We start from the raw sequence: 19,545 nt of genomic DNA, 5'->3' as shown, positions 1-19,545 counted from the left end.
TTCGTTATTATTCAATTAGCTTCTGTATCATCAATTAATTTAATTTAGACATATTTGTTTTAATATTTTTTATTTAAATTAATTGTATTGAATATTTATGCAATTTAATTAATTTCACAACAATTAATTTATCATTGAAAAATAATAAAATTTGCTCAAAATAAAAATAATTAACAAGTTTTTATGAGTCTTGTTTAAAATGAAATTTACGTCTTGCATTAATCATTCCTATTTAATATGCAAATTTAATATTTTAAAAATGTAAAAACAAAATCCCCAGTCAAAATTTTAGAAATATTACACATAACAATTTTTATTTTATTAGTAATGGGTAATTTACCGGTTATTGTTTATCAATTTCAATTTTTTTAAATTGATTATGTTAGGAGCATATCAATAATTTCGAAATTCATTTATTGTAATTTAATTCAATTAGCTCTATATGTATTTTTAAATGGCTATTCAAAAAATGACTTCCGGCCACTTCGTGATGTGAAAGTAATTAAGCTGGCAACTGTAATTAACTCGAATTTATAATAAATTAATAAAAGATAATAAGAGGTACAGTTTTAATGAGTTGAAGCAAAAATTTTTACGGTGTACAAAAACTAGATGACGCAAACAATTTCTGCGTTAAAAATACATAACACTGTTTAAATCCCATTGTGAGAAGATTCGAACGTATTAAAAAATAAATGAGCCTAGTTAATTAGTCGGGCTAATTGTAGTGGTCTACTTCAGTTTACATGCAAATTAAAAAGATAAAAGCAGCTAGAAAATATCCCGTTGCAGTAGTTCTTACCTTGTTCAAAGCAACATGTTGTAAGACAGTAATGAATGAGGATGTTAATAAAATACACAGGTGAACTACAAATGTTTTTATTAAAGCATTATTAAAACTCAACATTGTAAGTCTATACCAATTGTTCTCGGACAAACTTAGGTAATAAATGAGATACAATTAAAATAACTTAAGAAATTTGGACATACATATAACCTAAATAAATTTCCATTCAGATTGCACTTGATAATTTAGTTTTGAGAAATCTATATACAATTTATCACAGAAGGGTAAATGGACAGAAACAATTATCCATCATAAACAGTTAATCATTTATCACTATGGGTGTACAGCGGCAGCGCCCAACCTCTGCCCATAAACCGAATATGGAGAATAATACGGCCCCAGTGCTGTGGGATTGAAAGCGCTGTATGGGGAAGCCGCCAAAGACGTTGGTATTGGAGGCTTGCCATACGGATGGTACCTCGCTGCCGATAACGGACTCAAAGGAGGATTGGGATAACCCGGCCTATGTAGAGCCGACGCGGAAGAGAACAACGGATGTGGACTCAGCAGAGAAGATGCCGTGGAAGTCGTCACAGCAGCATCGGAGCCGCTGGTGTGCGTCCTCAAGTGCTGAAGAAGTTCTTCCGAAGACATAAATCTTTTACCACAGTACGCGTCGCCGGAGATCCAGTTACAAATATACGGACGTCCCAAGTGTGGATACGCCAGGCTGGACGGCGGTACCGGACCCGGTGGTACTAACGACATAGCCATCGCCAAATTGTATTTCTGGTGGTCGCATTGGGTACAACCCGATGGGCAAGGTCCAGAAGCTCCACTCATCAACAGTTGTTGGTTCTGCATGCTGAATTGACAGCCAGTACAGTACGGATCTTTACACACTGGAACTAAGGCTTCACCTCCCGACGGCGTTTTAACGCGGGTGTAACTTAAGTAAGGTCCAGGAGTAGCACCGGGATAACCCGAAGCTAGCATCGCGGCATGGTGGTGCGAGAAAGGCGCACCGGGAAAAGGCGGCCTGAACGCGGGATTCGTATGTTCAAGTCCTGGGGGACAACACAAAGAACTCAAATGTCCACTTAAACCACTGCTAAGTCCTGATGTTAGTGCACCGGGTTTGTACGTTCCCAAGGGGCTATCCTTCGGGTGGCCCTGGAGAATTTCCAGTCCGGAGCGAATGATGGGGCTTGTATGGCCGCCCGACGGGGACGACGATTTTTGTTCCGACGACGGGGACGTTTTACCTGCCTCTGGGTTTGGAGTTGCTGAACTGCTGTTAGCTGGCGAGACTGATTTGATATCTGGAGTGGAAGACTCCTTTTTCTCTTCGTTGTTGTGCACACTGGATTTGGACGATGGACGCTCCTCTTTTTTGGACACTACGTTTGTTTCGTATGGTTTGAAGGCGAGTTTCGTTTCCGTCGGCGTGGACCTTTGAGACAACTTTTCGGGTTTGTCACGCGAGTTGGGCGAATTTCTCGTCTCTGAAGTTGATTTCTTCTTTTCTAAAGGGCTAATTAAGGATTTGGTTGATGGACTGTCCGCACCGATTTGGCTGCATGTTTGCGCGAGCAGAGCTAAAGGGCTCTTTTTTGCGTCAAGCTGTAAGAAGAAACTGAATTTTAGCGACGGATTCCGGCGAAAGGCATGTATATGTGTGTATAAATAAAACTAAAGACTTCCAACTTACCGTAGCAGGCAGAGGTGACAGATAATCCGGTTGTAAGTATTGGTTGGCAGCAGTCGACAACATTCCGCCTCCTTCTAGCACAACCATTTGTGAAAAATACTATTTAAACAGTAAACACACTCACAGGTAAACGATTCACGGAATAAGTGTTCGTGAGAACAGATCTATATACTTCGAAGCTCGACTACGTTCTGCGGCGAGGACGAAAACAGAACTCGGCGAGATCTGTGGTGGGGTGGTTGCGCATGACAGGACAAGTCCCTACTTCTCCACTTCACTTGCCTGTTCCGACAATATAGCCATAGCATGACAAAGCGTTAATGCCGCCACGTTTCTGAGCTGTCGGCTCCTACCACCCATGAAGTTGGTGACGATGACAGACTCTCAAGATGCTTTGAACTCGCCGCCGCTGCAACGTGAAGTAATCAGTAGCACACAAAACACGGAATAGAATAACAAATACGGGGATGGGGACAATGAGATGATAGATAGGTGGAAAACGCGGCGTCTAAAATTATTACATGCCATCATAAAACTGACTACGGTTTTTATTTTGTTTTATGTTTACGATTGTCCCGGCTGTCATAACTTTTATAAACTTGTCCATGTAGTTTACCTGCCATCGTGGAGAAGCGTTCTACATGTTTAACATCAACACGTGGGGTTTTGTCAACACTGGAAAGGCCTCCATCAAATGTTGCACTTCCTTTCAGTTGGCTTACTGAATTGTCCTTTGCTTTAAATAAATATTGAAAAATAGAAAAACTATTAGCGTAGTGCAAACAAATATTATTATGGAGGCGCATGCAGTTTTTATCTGGTCCAAAATACCAAACAAGCACGCATTCCGTCGTCCCATTCCAGTGTAAAAATCTGGCGGAGACGACATAACTGTTCGTGGAATGCAGCATGTATTTACATTTTCTTGTGCGGCACAGTCGCCAAATCGAACATCATTTTGATTGCAGATGTCGATATTAACGATAACATTTTATAGTAGTCCGACGAAGCGACCGGGGGCTCATTATGATACAGCGTGCAACTTGCTAAAAGCGACCGTGTCGGCATTAAGGTCCTTTGATTGGTTATTCACCGCTATTTCCATCACTGTCGTGGAACGTTCAATAAATCAGGCTTCCTGGCCTGTCCATTGACGTATATCGGGAATTATTTATACTATTTCTTCTGTTTTTTGCACACATTGCCCGATTCTAGCCAATTATTGGCGGCGTCTTTGACCCAAGACCAAACATAAATGAATGAATGAATACTATTTATTAACAATGGGGTCCGCATACAGATTATGCTGACTTTGTTCTTAGTATTTCAAAGGATTTATACCATACAACTAACCTAAATACCTGGTAGAGATTAGAAGATTTATAGGCGCGTATGGTGATTGTCCGCGATAATCTGTGTGCCGTGCCCAAGTGCTAAGTCGATTTAAATAAGATGAATACGGTAGCATTTAAATATTGACATGAAGTACATGTTCAACTTAGTAGTAACTCTTTAATATTATTATATCTATCTTGATTCTAATCTGACTCACATCCTACGATACTACAATACAAGACATAAATCAAACTAAACTTCGTCGTTGTGTTAAGATAATATTTAACCATCTATATACCTTCGAAAGATCTTTCTTAATTCTTCTAGATATAACACGGACTCACATGAAACACAAACTGGAAAGCCATTTATTTATTTCCTAAATGACAACACTCTGCACGATTAATACCCAAACTTAAGTTCCCTGTCACAATTTATTTGCATAATGTTTTGCAATTTGAGTAATATATGTTTACTTGGATTTTATTTGTAACGACAAAATCACTTGGAATATGTCCAAAGTTAAAAGCGGCGCCAGAACAGTTTGTAATTGGTATAATTCTTCGAGGCACTATAAATTAACCGAATACTGAATTTATAATGCTTTGATGTTGAATTAAAATTTATTCAGGATTTACTAAAAATATGTTTAAAGAATCATAAATAAATACGTATGTGGTAAATTGATAAAATTCTGTATTTATTTACCATATTTTATTGCTTATTGTGGTTAAATTCAGCGTTTAAAATCGATATACAGATAAATAGAACCATAAAAAAGTAGCAGGAGACTATTTGATTTGTATTAAAGTTTTATGATATTCAATATTTGCCTAAATATTCCCACAAAAATGCTGAAACGGTTAAATATCAAAGTGACCGACGAAATAGAAGACTTATTGTTAACATTTCACAGACTTTTTGTATCTTAACCAAAACATTCTATTCAGGCAATACAATAAAGAAGTTGTAAAATTATAAATTTACAATAATACTGGTAAAATTTTGTCAGACAAGCACGTACTCCCTTCAATAAAGCAAGGTGTTTATTGAAAACTGGCGCCTTACGGGGTGTACCAGACATTTCTTGAATGAAGGTTCTACAGTTGGAAAATATGAATGATTTTTATTGTCAATAAATATTTATTTATTCACAGTCATCCAAAATTTTGTTATGCCTTGTACAACCAGCACACACAGACACACTTTTTAAAATTAAGATAATAAGTGACATGCATAACAAGCTGGCACAGACTCGAATAACAATAGTGACACAAATTACTTATTCACTTCCAAAGTGGATTAAATCATTTTGAATTTAAATTGATATTGTTATTTTAATATATTCAAATTTTTGTTTTTGTACCGCGCCTTCTGGCCGGCAATGACGAGACAGAATGCTAATCCAAGAACATGTGTCAAGTCAGATCTGTCTTAATAAATAAAAAATGGTCGCACATGTGCCAGTATATTTCTGTCAATTCATACATTTAATATGGATGTATCTGAAAAATGCGGCAATTTTATTTAATATAAACTACCGCATTTTAAATTATTTTGTCATCTGATTGGGTGTTGTGTGTAAACATTTTTAAATTCTTATTTATCTTTCAATTAATTATACGAATTTTCAGAAATAGGGGATATAAAATTTCTTAATTTATAAGACAGTAATAAAAACTATAATTTATGGAGGATATTTATACGTTGAATTTATATTCAACATAAAAATGCCATCAAGATATTAGAGAAGATCAAAGAATTTTACTTATCTGTAAATTATTGCAACACAATTTCGTGTATTTTTAAGTTTAATGTCAGTTCTATATTAAAAACCAATAAATCTGAAATAACTTTGCCTGTTTCGAAAATCAATGAGGATCGCAGTATGTATTTGTTTATTAATTGACATCATGTAGTCTAACACTGTAACCTCATTAAAGTTTAATTTCATGTAAATTTATGACTGGAGATCTCAATAAATTACAATGTTATACATATCAGTTAATATATATTTCTTTCGCATTTCATATATTTAAAGTAATATTAGGAAAAGGTAAAATAGATTTTTATCCATTTTCATTTGTTTTAATGATATAAAATAGTTTATATTCAATGTGATTACAATATATTATATTACCTAATTACTGAAATGTTATGTTCTAAATATTAATGATTTGCAGAGAAGCCCACCTCCTTCAATTTAGTTATAGAAAACTATATTAGTTATAAATAATTAAAAAAATAATATTGTAATTATATACTTATTCGATATTCTTATCTCTTCTGAGTATATGAAATAGTTGAAATATTAATATATTAATATATTATGACTTTATTTTATTAATATTCATATTTTTCATAATTTTAAAATTAACAAATAAAATTATTATTATCAATTGATGTTTCAGTTTTGTTGTGAATATTATTATGTAAATTTTGTTTATAATAATATATTACAGAAATATATTATTAACCACTTTTGTATCGGTATTTTCATATCCTTAACTATTTTTATTATTATGTACACAGATAAATGTAGAATTATTATTATTAATATAATTTATTTTATTTTTATTTTTATTTTCTTGTAATAATCTTACGTGTATACCAAATATTTTATTGTTCTGTTTATATTATATAAATTTTTAAAATTATACTTATATTATATAAATTTTTGTTAACAATTTTGAATATTTCTAAAAATTGTAAATATATACATGTTTTTTTTTGTTTTAATGTTAATATTATATAATCAATAAATTGTTAATATTGAATAATTATTTTCTAAATTATATTTTCAAATTACATATACAGGGTGGTCCATGTCGTACTCTTTAGACAATATCCAAAAAACAGTTAGTAGAATAAAAATTAAATTTGGAGGACATATTTAGAACATACTCATACAAATGTAACATTATTATTAATATAATTTGTTTTATTTTTAATTTTTGTAATGTGTCGCGTACATTATATATTTTATTTCTCTATTAATATTTTACTTTAGTACCATAGATTCATTTAAATAATTATTAAAAAAATGGTTACCAAAATAAAAAATAATTTAAAAGTCATATGACGTGTTTCTCTGTATTTATTACATATTTTTTTGTTATCCGTATCAATTTTTGAGTTTTAGTGATATAAAATAAATAATAAATTAAGTGATTATTATGACTTTATTGTATTGGATTTTCATTATTTTTATAGTTATAAAATTGGCAAATCAAATATCATTTCCTCTTATAGGTTATTGCCAATTAATATTTCAGTTTCTGTTGTGAATATTTTATATAAATTTTATTTTTTTTTATTTTACAAAAACTCTATTAATCTCTTTTGTATCACTATTTTTACATCTACAGTTATTTCTTTATTATTATAAATATAAGTAAATGTGAAATTAATATTATTATTAATATAATTTGTTTTGTTATTATTTTGTTGTAATAATTTTTTATATTCCTACAAATTGTGAATATTTGTATATAAACAAATATAATTAATAAAATGTTAATGTTAAATAACAACAAATATTTTTAAAAATATTATTTTTGTGGCCTACATCATTCTATTTATGAAATATCTCTAATAAAAGTGAAATTTGAAGAACTGACGTCACAATTGACATATTTCTTCTATATAATTTGATTTTTTCGATATCTACACTCTTTTGAATTTTAATGAAGACTCCAAAAATTAAAACATTTTTAGATGACTTATCATTGTAAATATCTTAACAGGCTGTCAATTACTCCAACAAGTTATTAAAAGAAATCACATTTGTTGTCAAAAATAATTAAACTTTTAATTTTAAACTCGTTAAGGTCTTTGGAATTATTGGTCATATGAATTTTAAAATATTTTTATTAGTAATATTTTTTAATTTATAATTTTTTACTTTATTTTACCTATATTATTTGATATAAACATTTAATATTTATAAAAAAATAATTGTTATTAGGTAGAGCCATTGTAATAATGTAAGAGTGTAATAAATGATATTAAAATGTACTTTAGTAAAATGAGGCGAGCATATATTTGAGCTCGTTCATTTGATAAATGATCCCATTACAACAAACAATAAATTACGTTGCGGCAATAATTAATCGCGTACGTAGCAACTTGTTACATATGAATTGGTACGTCTGTGTGCTCGTATGCCCTATAGAGTTGCATGTTATCCGCCACTGCGAGCAGAGTGCACCGTACACCATGCCAGCCATGTCTTCATCCTTATTTACCTAACGGTGCCAAGTTGGCCAGGGATAAAACGCCATCAACACCACACCTTATAATTACGACTTTCCGACTAAATGGGTTGGCTGTCAGCTCGCACCTTCATTTGTCTTACCAAAGACGGCCGATGCTTATCTTTAATGATTGCTTATAGCCTTCTCTTTCCTACGAGCATGCCATGGTAGCTGTTACACGGCCATCAACATGAGCTCTTGTCATTTTTGGGTTCATAAAAATAATTCAAAATGTTACGGTGCTAATTTCACGTCAGGAAAGGAAATAATCCCACTGATAAACTGACAGATATGTCCACATCAACTTGTCACCTTGATTTGTGCCTTTCTTATCTTTGAAATATTTTAGTATCTTGGCTGGGACATCTATTACTTCCTGGATGAAATGTTTATCTACTGGGTTTGATGCATCTAACTTATGGCCACTTGTTTTTATTTATTGGTTGCCATTATTCGACGCAGTTATGTCCTTCAATGATTATATTGTTGCGATGCTCTTCGACAGACAATGCTACATACAATATTTATAAACCTAAACAATTGTCAATACTTTAAAAATTATTATTATTTTATTCAGACATGTTCCGACATATTTATTAATTCGTATTAATTATTTATTTACATTCAAGTGCTTTTTTATTTGCCATAACAAGCAAGATATAATTCTATCTATAAATTCAATAATTCATTAGAAATATTACGCTTATTATAATGATTATTAATTAATGGTAATTGTTAATTGTATATTTTTAAAATTATAAACAACATGTTTAATTTCTAAGTTAATAAATACAAACATTAGAGACAGTATTTGTGCCATTATCAATGCAAAGCAGTCGCCAGAAAATTATTTTATATTTATTACAGTCTATTAGAATAATAAATGAGTGAGTAACACAGTTCAAAACATTTAACAGAACTTGGTTATTGCAACTCTTCCATATTATAGGGTTCACATAACCCTGCCTATTTCTAAATTTGCATAGTAGTATAAACGTTGCATTTATTAAACTAATAACGCCATAAACCTTGACAGGATTATGCAGCATTACAATTATGTCCCTTAGAAATCGTAATATTCTAAAATTGGATTATGGTTTAGATTAATTTATGATGGGCAATTTTCGCCGTTAGATCCAAAACTTTCCTCAATAATGTTTTAAATGAATTGTAATGGATTTTTTACTCTTGATAATAATTCTAATATTACAAATTGGTTGGGAAATTCAAGATGACATTGTACATTTACTTGTATATTTCCATACCAGATATCATCATAAATACGGCAATAACTATTAGGTTGAATAGTTATTTTAACAAGATTACAACACATTATAATAATAAACCCAAGTTTGTCAATATTTGCTCAACTGGATTATGGTACAAATTTTATTTATGGCTTTTGCAATGCTTATTTGCAATCCAGTAAATTTCATAATTTAAACAGAAACAAAAGGTTTTATGATGGCGTCATTACCTTGTTTATTAATTTAATTCATTCATTAATTAGTAGTTTTTTAGTTTTTCTTTCCTCTTCCTGAAACTTTGAACTTTTGGCAACCACTATTACCCACTGATGTATTACCTTCAAAACTAGAACGGGAACATAATTAATTTCAAGATAGAGGAGCGACACTGGTTGGAGCCAGTAAAATTAATATACGCTTTTAAATATCCCATCAATTTTTTTCACGTTTCATCCAAAGTGATTGATGAAAATAATGAAATAGGTAAAGTGATTATCTGCGCGATGTAGACTTTTTCCACGGATAATATCGTAAGATGTATATTGAATTCATTTATAAATGTTGATAGGCAGCCGTCAAGTCGGAGACAGTTGTCATTTGTCATGCGGGGGTCGAGGCCGTGCGGTCGCGGTAGCCGCGTTACTTCGCAGCGAAAGATTGATGATACTGCCTCGATATAATAGAAAACTGACAGCTCAACAATAAGCTATCGAATGTTATTAATGATATTCGACGCTAATTTCCATGCAGCTTGACTCATAACAAATCTCCAACATTATTTTGTTTACGTCTAGAAAGGCATATTGTTTGTAGTACGTACATTTATCACTTCGTTGTCATCGATCTTTATTTAAATGTCTTATTCAACTGGCTCGAACGTCATGTACAAATTACGAAACATTCTTATTTAACTTTCCTTCATTATTAATAACAATTGTACAAGGTTAATCCCGACAGTTGTACAAAGAACTGTTATCACTCACTTTTGAAAAACTACAAACACACCTCTTATAAATTTCGACAACCGTAAGGAGCTGCAGATTGATAAGAACTTATCTTGAAGTGAATTGGAATTGTGGAACGCCACTGGCACTGAATGAACAATAACATACCGATGGTGAAACTTATTTAATGTCAGTTACACGGTAATTTGTTAAGTGACTGTACTCCGCGAAGCTTGTGGTGTATTTACAAGCTATTGTTTTCATGTAAGAATCTGATGAGATAACCACCTGCTCACACCTACAATTTAACTTTTCTTTTTCTCTCTATGTCTAATTTGCTGTAATCGATTTTGTTGATACTGTTACTGTTCAATAACATTTTAACTATTTTTAATCGGATACCATATTGAAAGAGCCCGACAAAAACTAAAGATAATTGTTTATACCACAGCGAGGCATTTGTTTCATGCTCTTTTACCAGACGTTTTTAGTTTTGTTCCGGTGGTTTCCAGCTGTAAAATTAAATAAGCAATAACCATTAAACAACATTACCTAGACTAAGAATCGTAACAAGATTAACAGTAATTACACTAATAAAGGTAACAATTACCAGCACTCTAAAATTGGATTATGGTTAAAATTATATTTATGAACGGCCTCATTTAATTTACGACCATGGGGAATTCAAGCAAATATTCCTGCAGATTTGGCGATACTGTGCTAATTTAAATAAAGTTTGTTTTGACCAACTCCAGTGCCATAAATATCTTGAAGAATACGTACTATTGTCAAATACACTTGCGGTTATCTAATTTTGTTGGCCTCAGTAAATTTGCGACGACCCCACGTCGTGTTTAACAAGATTAGCAGACAATCTGCCAATAAAATTCACCTTTCCATTTTGTAACCCTAATTATGTATTTTATGACTTTGACAACCCCTTTAGATTTACAAGGAATCGATTGTACTCATAATTTTAAAATCTGGGTTTGGCAAATTAAAGTATCATTAGAGATCCGAGGCAAAACTAATAACATAATGTAAAATTAGTTAATAAATCATAGAAATGTTTTGGTGGATGCAAGTAATTTCTATGTGAAAGTTATAATAGTTTGTATTGCATCATAAATTATTTATGCGATAGTAAAGAAGTTAAAAATACCTGGTTAAAGTACAAACAAACATTTTTAATGCACTAATATATCATTTTACAAGTCAAGATAGGGATATGATTGATGAAATCTCATAATCCAAACATAAATCTTTACCACATGGTATCGATGTAATAAATCTTGTGCCTAATATATACTGAACATCAGACAATATCCGTTAACCCACTTTACATTTAAAATAATAATTGCTTCGAATGCGATAAAATCTTCATCTTTGTGAAGGAGATGAATTAAAGAGTCCCAGAACTGGCGCGACGCCATCTTCAATTTTCGAATAATACTGTAAATTCTTTAGAGACAAAACCAACAGATTAGCCTGAACTTCATGTATCGACTCTCAGGTCGTTAATTTGCGAATTGCCGCAAAGCAATAAACTCACGTGAAATCTAGATGGTGTATTTGGAGAATTAATTACACGTATTTAACAAAGAGAATAAACATTTCGCCTGAATGGGTAGAAGAGTGATATCAGATGACATAAATAGCGAACGAGTTAAAAATCACGGTAACACGCGTTTCTACAAGGCTATCTTCATGACTTTCCTCTGAACTATCAATTAAAGCACTTATGCTGCACTGGTTGTTGGTTAATCTCATTAGCACTGTTATCGTGGTGTTTCTCTCGCTTGCTACCCGTTTACTACGTAATTAATTAATCCTTAATCTGTACACATATATTTCTGGACGCTACCTAGTACGCATTTGCAGTGCTGATTGCGCCACTGGGACTATTCAATAACAACGGCTCTCTAATTAAAATCTGCTAGCGATTCGCATTTCCTACCTACTCTTAAATTAACTTCCAGAAATTTCGTGATTTCTTTATTTATTGCTTCATTATTTATATTAAAATGGCCTGCCATACATATTCATTTCTCATCGAAGCTCGCCGATTAATTAACCGACTACATGGGACGTCTCATACTAATTAAGTATGATTCTCACGTGTGTTTTAGTCACATAAGTACCGTATTTAAATTTTAAAGCAATCGTGCTCGACGCTAATCACTCACAATTATCTTAATTATGAATCGTTTGTCATAAATTAATGATTAAATTATGGTGACAATAAGAAGAAATCATGACAAACGAAGCATTTGTGTCTCCATTTGGATTTAAATCTCCGATTTCTAACTTATTTGTAATAAAACTGTGTTGCAACATTCGCCCTTTCTTATTTGCGACTTGAATATTTTTACGTAAGTCACATGCCGTCGAATTCTTACTTCAGGGAATAATTAACTGACATTAAGTAGTGACTTTGATAAATGTAAAATGGTAAACTCATTAATTTAATTTTAATCTCTACATACATTTAATTAAACACTTACAATTAGTGATAATTAAACTAGTATTTTCGCCATTTAGCCATATTAAAAATCTCATATATTTCGCGTTAATTATGGTTTTGTGTTATAACTGGCATTTAAATGTACGAAAAATGTTAATGGCTTGTTCGGTATCAAGTGTCTTGTCATAAATCTAGATATTGTCGTTAATTGCCTTACGAAATTGGTAAAACGCCTTAAAAGACCATACTGACCACTTATGAGCCCATTCAATAACATGTATGAGTAAGATACAGCGACAAAAATAATATAAATAATGACAGGAAGTTATAGCTGTTGTCCAAAAAACACGATGTTTTTCAATCCATAATAATTCTTCACAATGGAAAATAATTAAACAATGACACGCGATACATTGTCCAACCAAATGATTATTATGCAGGTTACAGATTTCAATTGTTATTTAGTAGGTTAAAATTCGCCTTCCATTATTTGTTAATTTGTTAAAACATGCCAGATTATAAATAATTAGTTGTACATTATTTGACGTATAAATATTTAATGATTTTCAATTCAAATTTTAATTTAAAACACAATATTGGACGATAACTGATGAATTATAATTTTAACGAAACAATGTTGTATTGTTTTATTTACACGTTACTAATACAGAACATGAGACCTGCATTTAGAAACAGCTGAAACGTTAAAAATATTTATCGCATACCACCATTTAGTATTCAATCCAAACTGGTATTTAGATATATAGAATTGAAAGCAAGACGTATGCAGTTATGTCGGTAATGTAAAATTTATACCATTTAAATTCTGTTCACATTTCAAGACTGAAAGAAACAAATAACATATGAAATAGCTTTTTCATTAGACTCTCGAAAACATTTGAGACATTCACTTAATGAACCAATAAACTATACGATGGTATCAGACGGGACGGTCTGCCAAAAGGACCTGGTACAAAAAGAAGCCAACAAAAAGAATTGTAACATTATACTAAGACAATGTAGGTCTACACACATTTTGTCATCAGATAGAATCTAACACATTCATTCTGGACATGCGGGTATTATTTATGCCAAAGTTTTTTACTTTAACGATGGGCCAGATAAAACATAACCAGATTAGTTCGAGGAATAAGTTGTAGGTAGCGGTTGGTATTTATACACAATACTCGTAGAAGGAACGGCCAATTCTAGGATAAGTTATACTTTGACCCACAGTGTCTTGTCTTTTTAATCTTTTACCTTAACTTTTTTGTTGTCTATTCCTTAAACTTAAGGAACACGTGGACGCGAACACTTATTAATTTAGTATGTTGTACTAGTACTATTGTGTTTCAGGAAACATTAATCAAACTGATCGTAATCTTCGCTAATCACCATAATTCTAATGCTTCAATAACAATTATTTAAAATTAAAGTAGAAAATGTATAGAGGCAGTTTACATGGCTACTTGTCTTAACCGGCGGCTGGCATATCTGTACTATCACATCAGTTCCCATTATGGAGTCAATTAAAGGAAATTGGTGAGGATATAGTGTTATAAATCGGTTCGTTTTCGTAGATTACATTTGGATATAGCAGTGGATCGTATACATTACTTATCTGGCTTTATCAGATATCTTATAACTTGGGATGTTTCTTTGGTTGGATACGGAAAAATTCCGCGAAATATACATGTTACATTGATATATTACTTATACGTTTGTACACTTTTGACTTGGTCATTCTGTTTTATACCACCTCAACAAATCCTTGTTGTGAAACTATTAATTACAACTTGTTATAAGTATAGGTACAGTAATTTTCTCTGACAAATTCTGTCTAATTAAAGAACCTCCAAGTACGCCCATGGCAATGTAGCAAGGAATAGTGAACCGTTTTTCATAAAATGCATTTACATTTCCATGGCGTGAGTTGTGAAACCGCCGCTGACTTCAGATCAGCCACTTATCTGACATTTACACTTAACTACTTGAATCTAATTATTATTTATTGCACCGTTTCCCTTGCACTGACTGCTTTACTACTTCATCAGATATGCCAGACGAGCGATTGTTTCAATTTATTTCACATCTGCATCAAATAAACATATATCCCGCTTTCTAATCCATAAGACAGTCAAAACACAACAATTATTTCAGGCTTGTCAAAAATCGATTTTGAATTTGGTTTTTCTCTTCAGGTGTAATAATTGAAGAGAAGATAAAGGAGAAAAGAGGAAGAAAAACAGGAGATGAATGTTCAACTGACAGAAAGACAAATGAAAGACAAGCAGGATGATAAATGAACAGAAGCCATGATAATAAATTAGTTCGTCCAGTTCTAATCATAACTATCTCTTGAATCTAAAGAATTGGATGATGGTATTTGGTCGGTGTCCAGTTGTCAAAATGGAATGAGTTAATCCAGTAGTATTTATACAGAGACCATATATCTGGAGGAAGTTCCGTGGGTCAGCATGTCGGGAGTCAATGAGAAAATGATTTGTTTAAACCTCCAGTTGATGGTATCAAGCACATGAAAGCAGCCGTATTAATCATATATCTTGTCGGCGAAAGTTGAAAGAAGACATTACGGTAACGAATGGGGTCAAGTCAGGCTGAAACAACATCTCGATGTGAACAACGTTCGATATCACAGCACACATCTCGAATTGGCTCGCAGTTAACAGAGGGTGTGGAGCATTGATAAATGGCCCCATAAATTACAGTCGACTCCTCCCTGGAGTTGAGTGGGCAAATATCTATCACAGTTATAATTTAAAAGATCGTTTATCAAGATATTTATTGCAATCATAAAGCGTCTACTGGTAAAATATATAGTGACAGCATTTTATAACGATATCAGACGGGCAGACTGGTCTGTAAATAATGCACCCGGCATGTACTCATTTGACAGTCGTTTCACAACAGTTCGCCACGCTTTTCCGAATACGTCAATATGTCACATTAATTAACGCGTATCGCTGACACATCCAATCGCTCTACATAAATCTGCAGCTCCAATAAGTGTAAACGCGGTAGGCTTTCAAATATACCGTTTAGTATTGCGGTAATCTGCACGAATTAAATTGTCCGCCATTTCGCTAGATAAGAATGTTGAAATTTTAATATGGCCATCATTTTTTTATATGGTTTAATCCAATTTACTCCCCTATTACTTCTATCCATAGTCGTCAAGGAGTGAGCAGATAAAATTCCATTTGTAACTGTTTCTTTGCTTTAAATATTATTCACAACCGCATGTTTTGATATTTTAGATTGCCTATTTTACAACTTTTAATGTATGTAATTATAGCAAAAGTTACTGCTTCTTCTTTCTTGGCTTAGGAAATTCTTTAATTATTTACGTTTTGCTCACACATTTATCTGCAATTGTAGACTTGTGCAACTAAACCTGAACTAATGGCGATATGGTTTATCTATAGTCATATATCATACCTTTGCGCCAATTCCAAATAGTTTTATTTCACCAACGAGCAATGCTTAATAAATAAACCATCTATATAAACGCCGCCTCGTTAATGAGAGCTATAAACTAAATTGTCAAGATGTCATATTAAAATAAAGAAAATAACGGCCAGTTAACTAACTACTTCATTATTGTTAAAGAATGGTCAGCCATCAGTTAAACTGTCAATTGCTTGGACAGTCCGTTTTATATCGTACATAAACTTCTTCGTAGACATTAAAAAGATATTTCTTCTGATTATTGTAATGATGCAGTGTAACATGCCACTAAGCCGCCACATACAAGGCGGCGTCAATAAACTTAAGATCTTTAAATAATTGTTAAAGGATGCTGCCATGGTTTTATCTGATGAACGTCTCGACCGATGATAAACCTTTAAATTGTGGTATTCTCGACACTCAGAGTAATAAATGGAATAGATTCCTTCCCTTCCAGTTCTCCCTCTTTGCGACGCATATTTGTTTCTGCAATCTCCTTGTATCATTTTCGATTATAGTAATGATATAGTATAACAAGCTACCGAGTTGTCCCATAATTTTATCTTAATCTGCAAGACCGGATTATGAACCGTGACAGAGTGTTCAATTAAACCCAAGTTATTAAAATTTTATTGCGATTATCAGCCTCTTGATGGTGCAAAATTGATGCTATATTGAACCGCAATTATAATTTTAATTTGGGTCTGGAAGAATAAAGTATGGTATTTAGGCTGCAGCTACTTGTATAAATTAAACATTCCTGTCCAAAAAACTTTACAACGTGTACGTAAAATTGTAGTGGACAAACTTCAAAACTGACCTCTAACGGGTTTTAAAGGGGTAGAAGAGATAAACGACGTAATTACAACATAAACCCCAGTAAACAAAACTGTTAATGAGTGGGCGAATTGAACTGATTGATTGCTTGGTATGAGAGTTCATGTCACACCATCGATCACGGACAAGAAACAGTGTGCTTCCATGCAACACCCGTTGTTATAATTTACTACGTTTCTATTCAGACAGTGATTAATTGCCTCAACCTTTGATCCGAATTTGTCCGGTAAATTTAATTCTTGTTATGATCGCAATGGAAAAATATGCGGCAGCAATTGCTTAAGTGTGTTGCCGCTCAGAAAAATTGGCAAATGGGCCAATAATAATTTCGGGTGGTAATGGGGTAATTGGTAAGTTAGCTGGCTCACAGCTAACCTAATTATGAATGGACGTGCAACATATAGAACGTTCCATTAAATCTGTTATCAGAGGCTTAATCAGTAATGCGGGTTGTCATGTACAACATTAGTGTCAGTGCTGATTTGCAGAGCTGTCAGCGTCCGCAGATGAGCTCCACAACACGGACAGCTGGGGGAGGCTTCATTAAATTACATCATCACATTTCTTGACAAATAATATCAACGTCAAATATTCAGCAGCCAACACCTTAATTAACGACATCTCCATCATTATCTACTTATTTCGTTCTTACTTGTGATCGGGAATTAATTGTCGCCATTAGGAAGGTGCGGATAAACGATCCCACATGCCCTATTAGCGGGATTTGTAAAAAACAACGTTTTTTCTGGGTTTTTTTTTTGGGGCGTTAACGTAACATAGGTTCTTTTGTAGCACCTCTGACGTTCAAGAGTACAATTATATTATTTGGGAAGACGGAAAAGGGGATAAAAATGATAAAGTTGCGGCCCTGGATTATTATCACGTGACTGTTTGAACAGTATTTAGCACCCACGTAAATATGAACGTGTCGCTGTAAATTTGTGGCGTAAGATACAGAGCGGCATTTATAAATCAATACATACGATAGGTTATTGTTATTCATGGCTCCCAACTGGTCAATTTATAATTAACAGCCTAGTACACTCTAATTTAATAACAGTAATTTATGTTATGTCAATTTTTACCAGAGCAATGTACGTAATAAATATTAATAGAAGCCATAAATTACTGCAATTTATGTGAGATTCGAAACATGTGTGATAACATCGGTTATTAACGCGATAATGATTTTGTAAAATATATAGTGCGTCGCGTCCGAACATATCGAGGGGCAGCAAACAAAATCATGATTCATCCCGCCTAGGGCTCATCACATCGCCAAACAAAAACATCATTGCCTAATGGAAACCGGCACATTAATCACGTCAGGGAAGAGAAATTGCTGAGCGTTTATAAAACGGAAATTATGTCGCCTAAGGGGACATAGATATAAGGGTGAAAAAAGGGGTCAGCGTTTACCACCGAGAATCATTGCTTAGTGAGTGAGCCAAGCTTCTAAATACCCCTCGGCTTGACAACCGCAAAAACAAACCATCTATTATCCGTCCTCCAGTCACAATTATTGTTCTTTGATTGCTTTATTTGTCACTGAACGGAACAATGTTAAATTCAATTTGTAACTGTCGCCGACTTTTTCTACCCGATGGCAACCGCTACGGAATTCTCTACTTATCAGATCACTAAAATAAATAAACAGAACGTGTTAATGCTTCCTTGAAACCGAGAATTTTTTTAACGATTGATGGATTGTTACATGTTTCCACTCAGTTTTTTATTAGGTAGATTTGGTTTAGATAGATTTATATTCGCATAGACGAAACAAATTATTGCTTTTAGCCGTGGACAATGGATTTTTATTGTCAAAATTAACTCTAAATTTGTCATCCTTGATTTCATTTAAAACCATTGAAGCTGGACCTTAATGGATTTTCTAAAGGATTAGAATCTTTAAATTTTAGAATTGACAAATTAATTTTTTTGATATTTTTTGAAACCTTAATTCATTTGAATATTTTAGATGTAAAGAATATGATTTAGAAATTTACTTTCACTTGAATAACAAATTTTATCAATTGAAATTAAAAATTTTAAACTTTACGTTAGAATTAATTTATAAAAAAGGTAATTTTGACTATTTGTAATCATTTAAGACTTAAACGTAAATTGACTTGTCCGACTTTAATATTTCATTTTTCGAGAAGACACCGACCGAAAAGTCTTTCAACAATGATAGATAGCTATATTTGTGCTCATCGGAACAAAAAGGGGAAAATCTTAGAAGACGCACTCCTGGTGGAGTTCGGAGGCAGTGTCGGGTTCACACCGACTAAAAACCCCTCTTCTGGCAACGACCCGAAGATCATAGCCAATTGGCAGACATATATGAAAACTCATATATGGATATGAAAGGACATATATGCGGGGCATATATTGGTTTGCTGATCCAGAATACGAAAAGCAGGCAAAGATGCCAGCTCCCTGTGAACTGAGTTCAGAAGAACAAGACTAATCGGAGGAAGATCGGAGATGTTCCTG

General features: G+C 33.0%; 1 protein-coding gene across 1 annotated transcript; it reads right to left on the bottom strand.

The window, feature by feature from the left end:
* Nucleotides 1-863: 863 nt before the first annotated feature.
* On the bottom strand, nt 864-2,696 carry LOC109607602 (zinc finger protein Noc). Its single transcript, XM_020024075.2, has 2 exons — nt 2,499-2,696; nt 864-2,410 (listed from the first exon to the last, which is right to left on the bottom strand). Exons 1-2 carry the CDS (start codon nt 2,583-2,585, stop codon nt 1,121-1,123), a joined length of 1,377 nt encoding a protein of 458 aa, XP_019879634.2. The 5' UTR covers nt 2,586-2,696; the 3' UTR covers nt 864-1,120.
* Between the last annotated feature and the right edge of the window lie 16,849 nt (nt 2,697-19,545).

This window comes from Aethina tumida, chromosome 3, assembly GCF_024364675.1.
Source record: "Aethina tumida isolate Nest 87 chromosome 3, icAetTumi1.1, whole genome shotgun sequence".
NCBI lineage: Eukaryota > Metazoa > Arthropoda > Insecta > Coleoptera > Nitidulidae > Aethina > Aethina tumida.
This window is presented reverse-complemented; position numbering and strand designations above follow the sequence as displayed.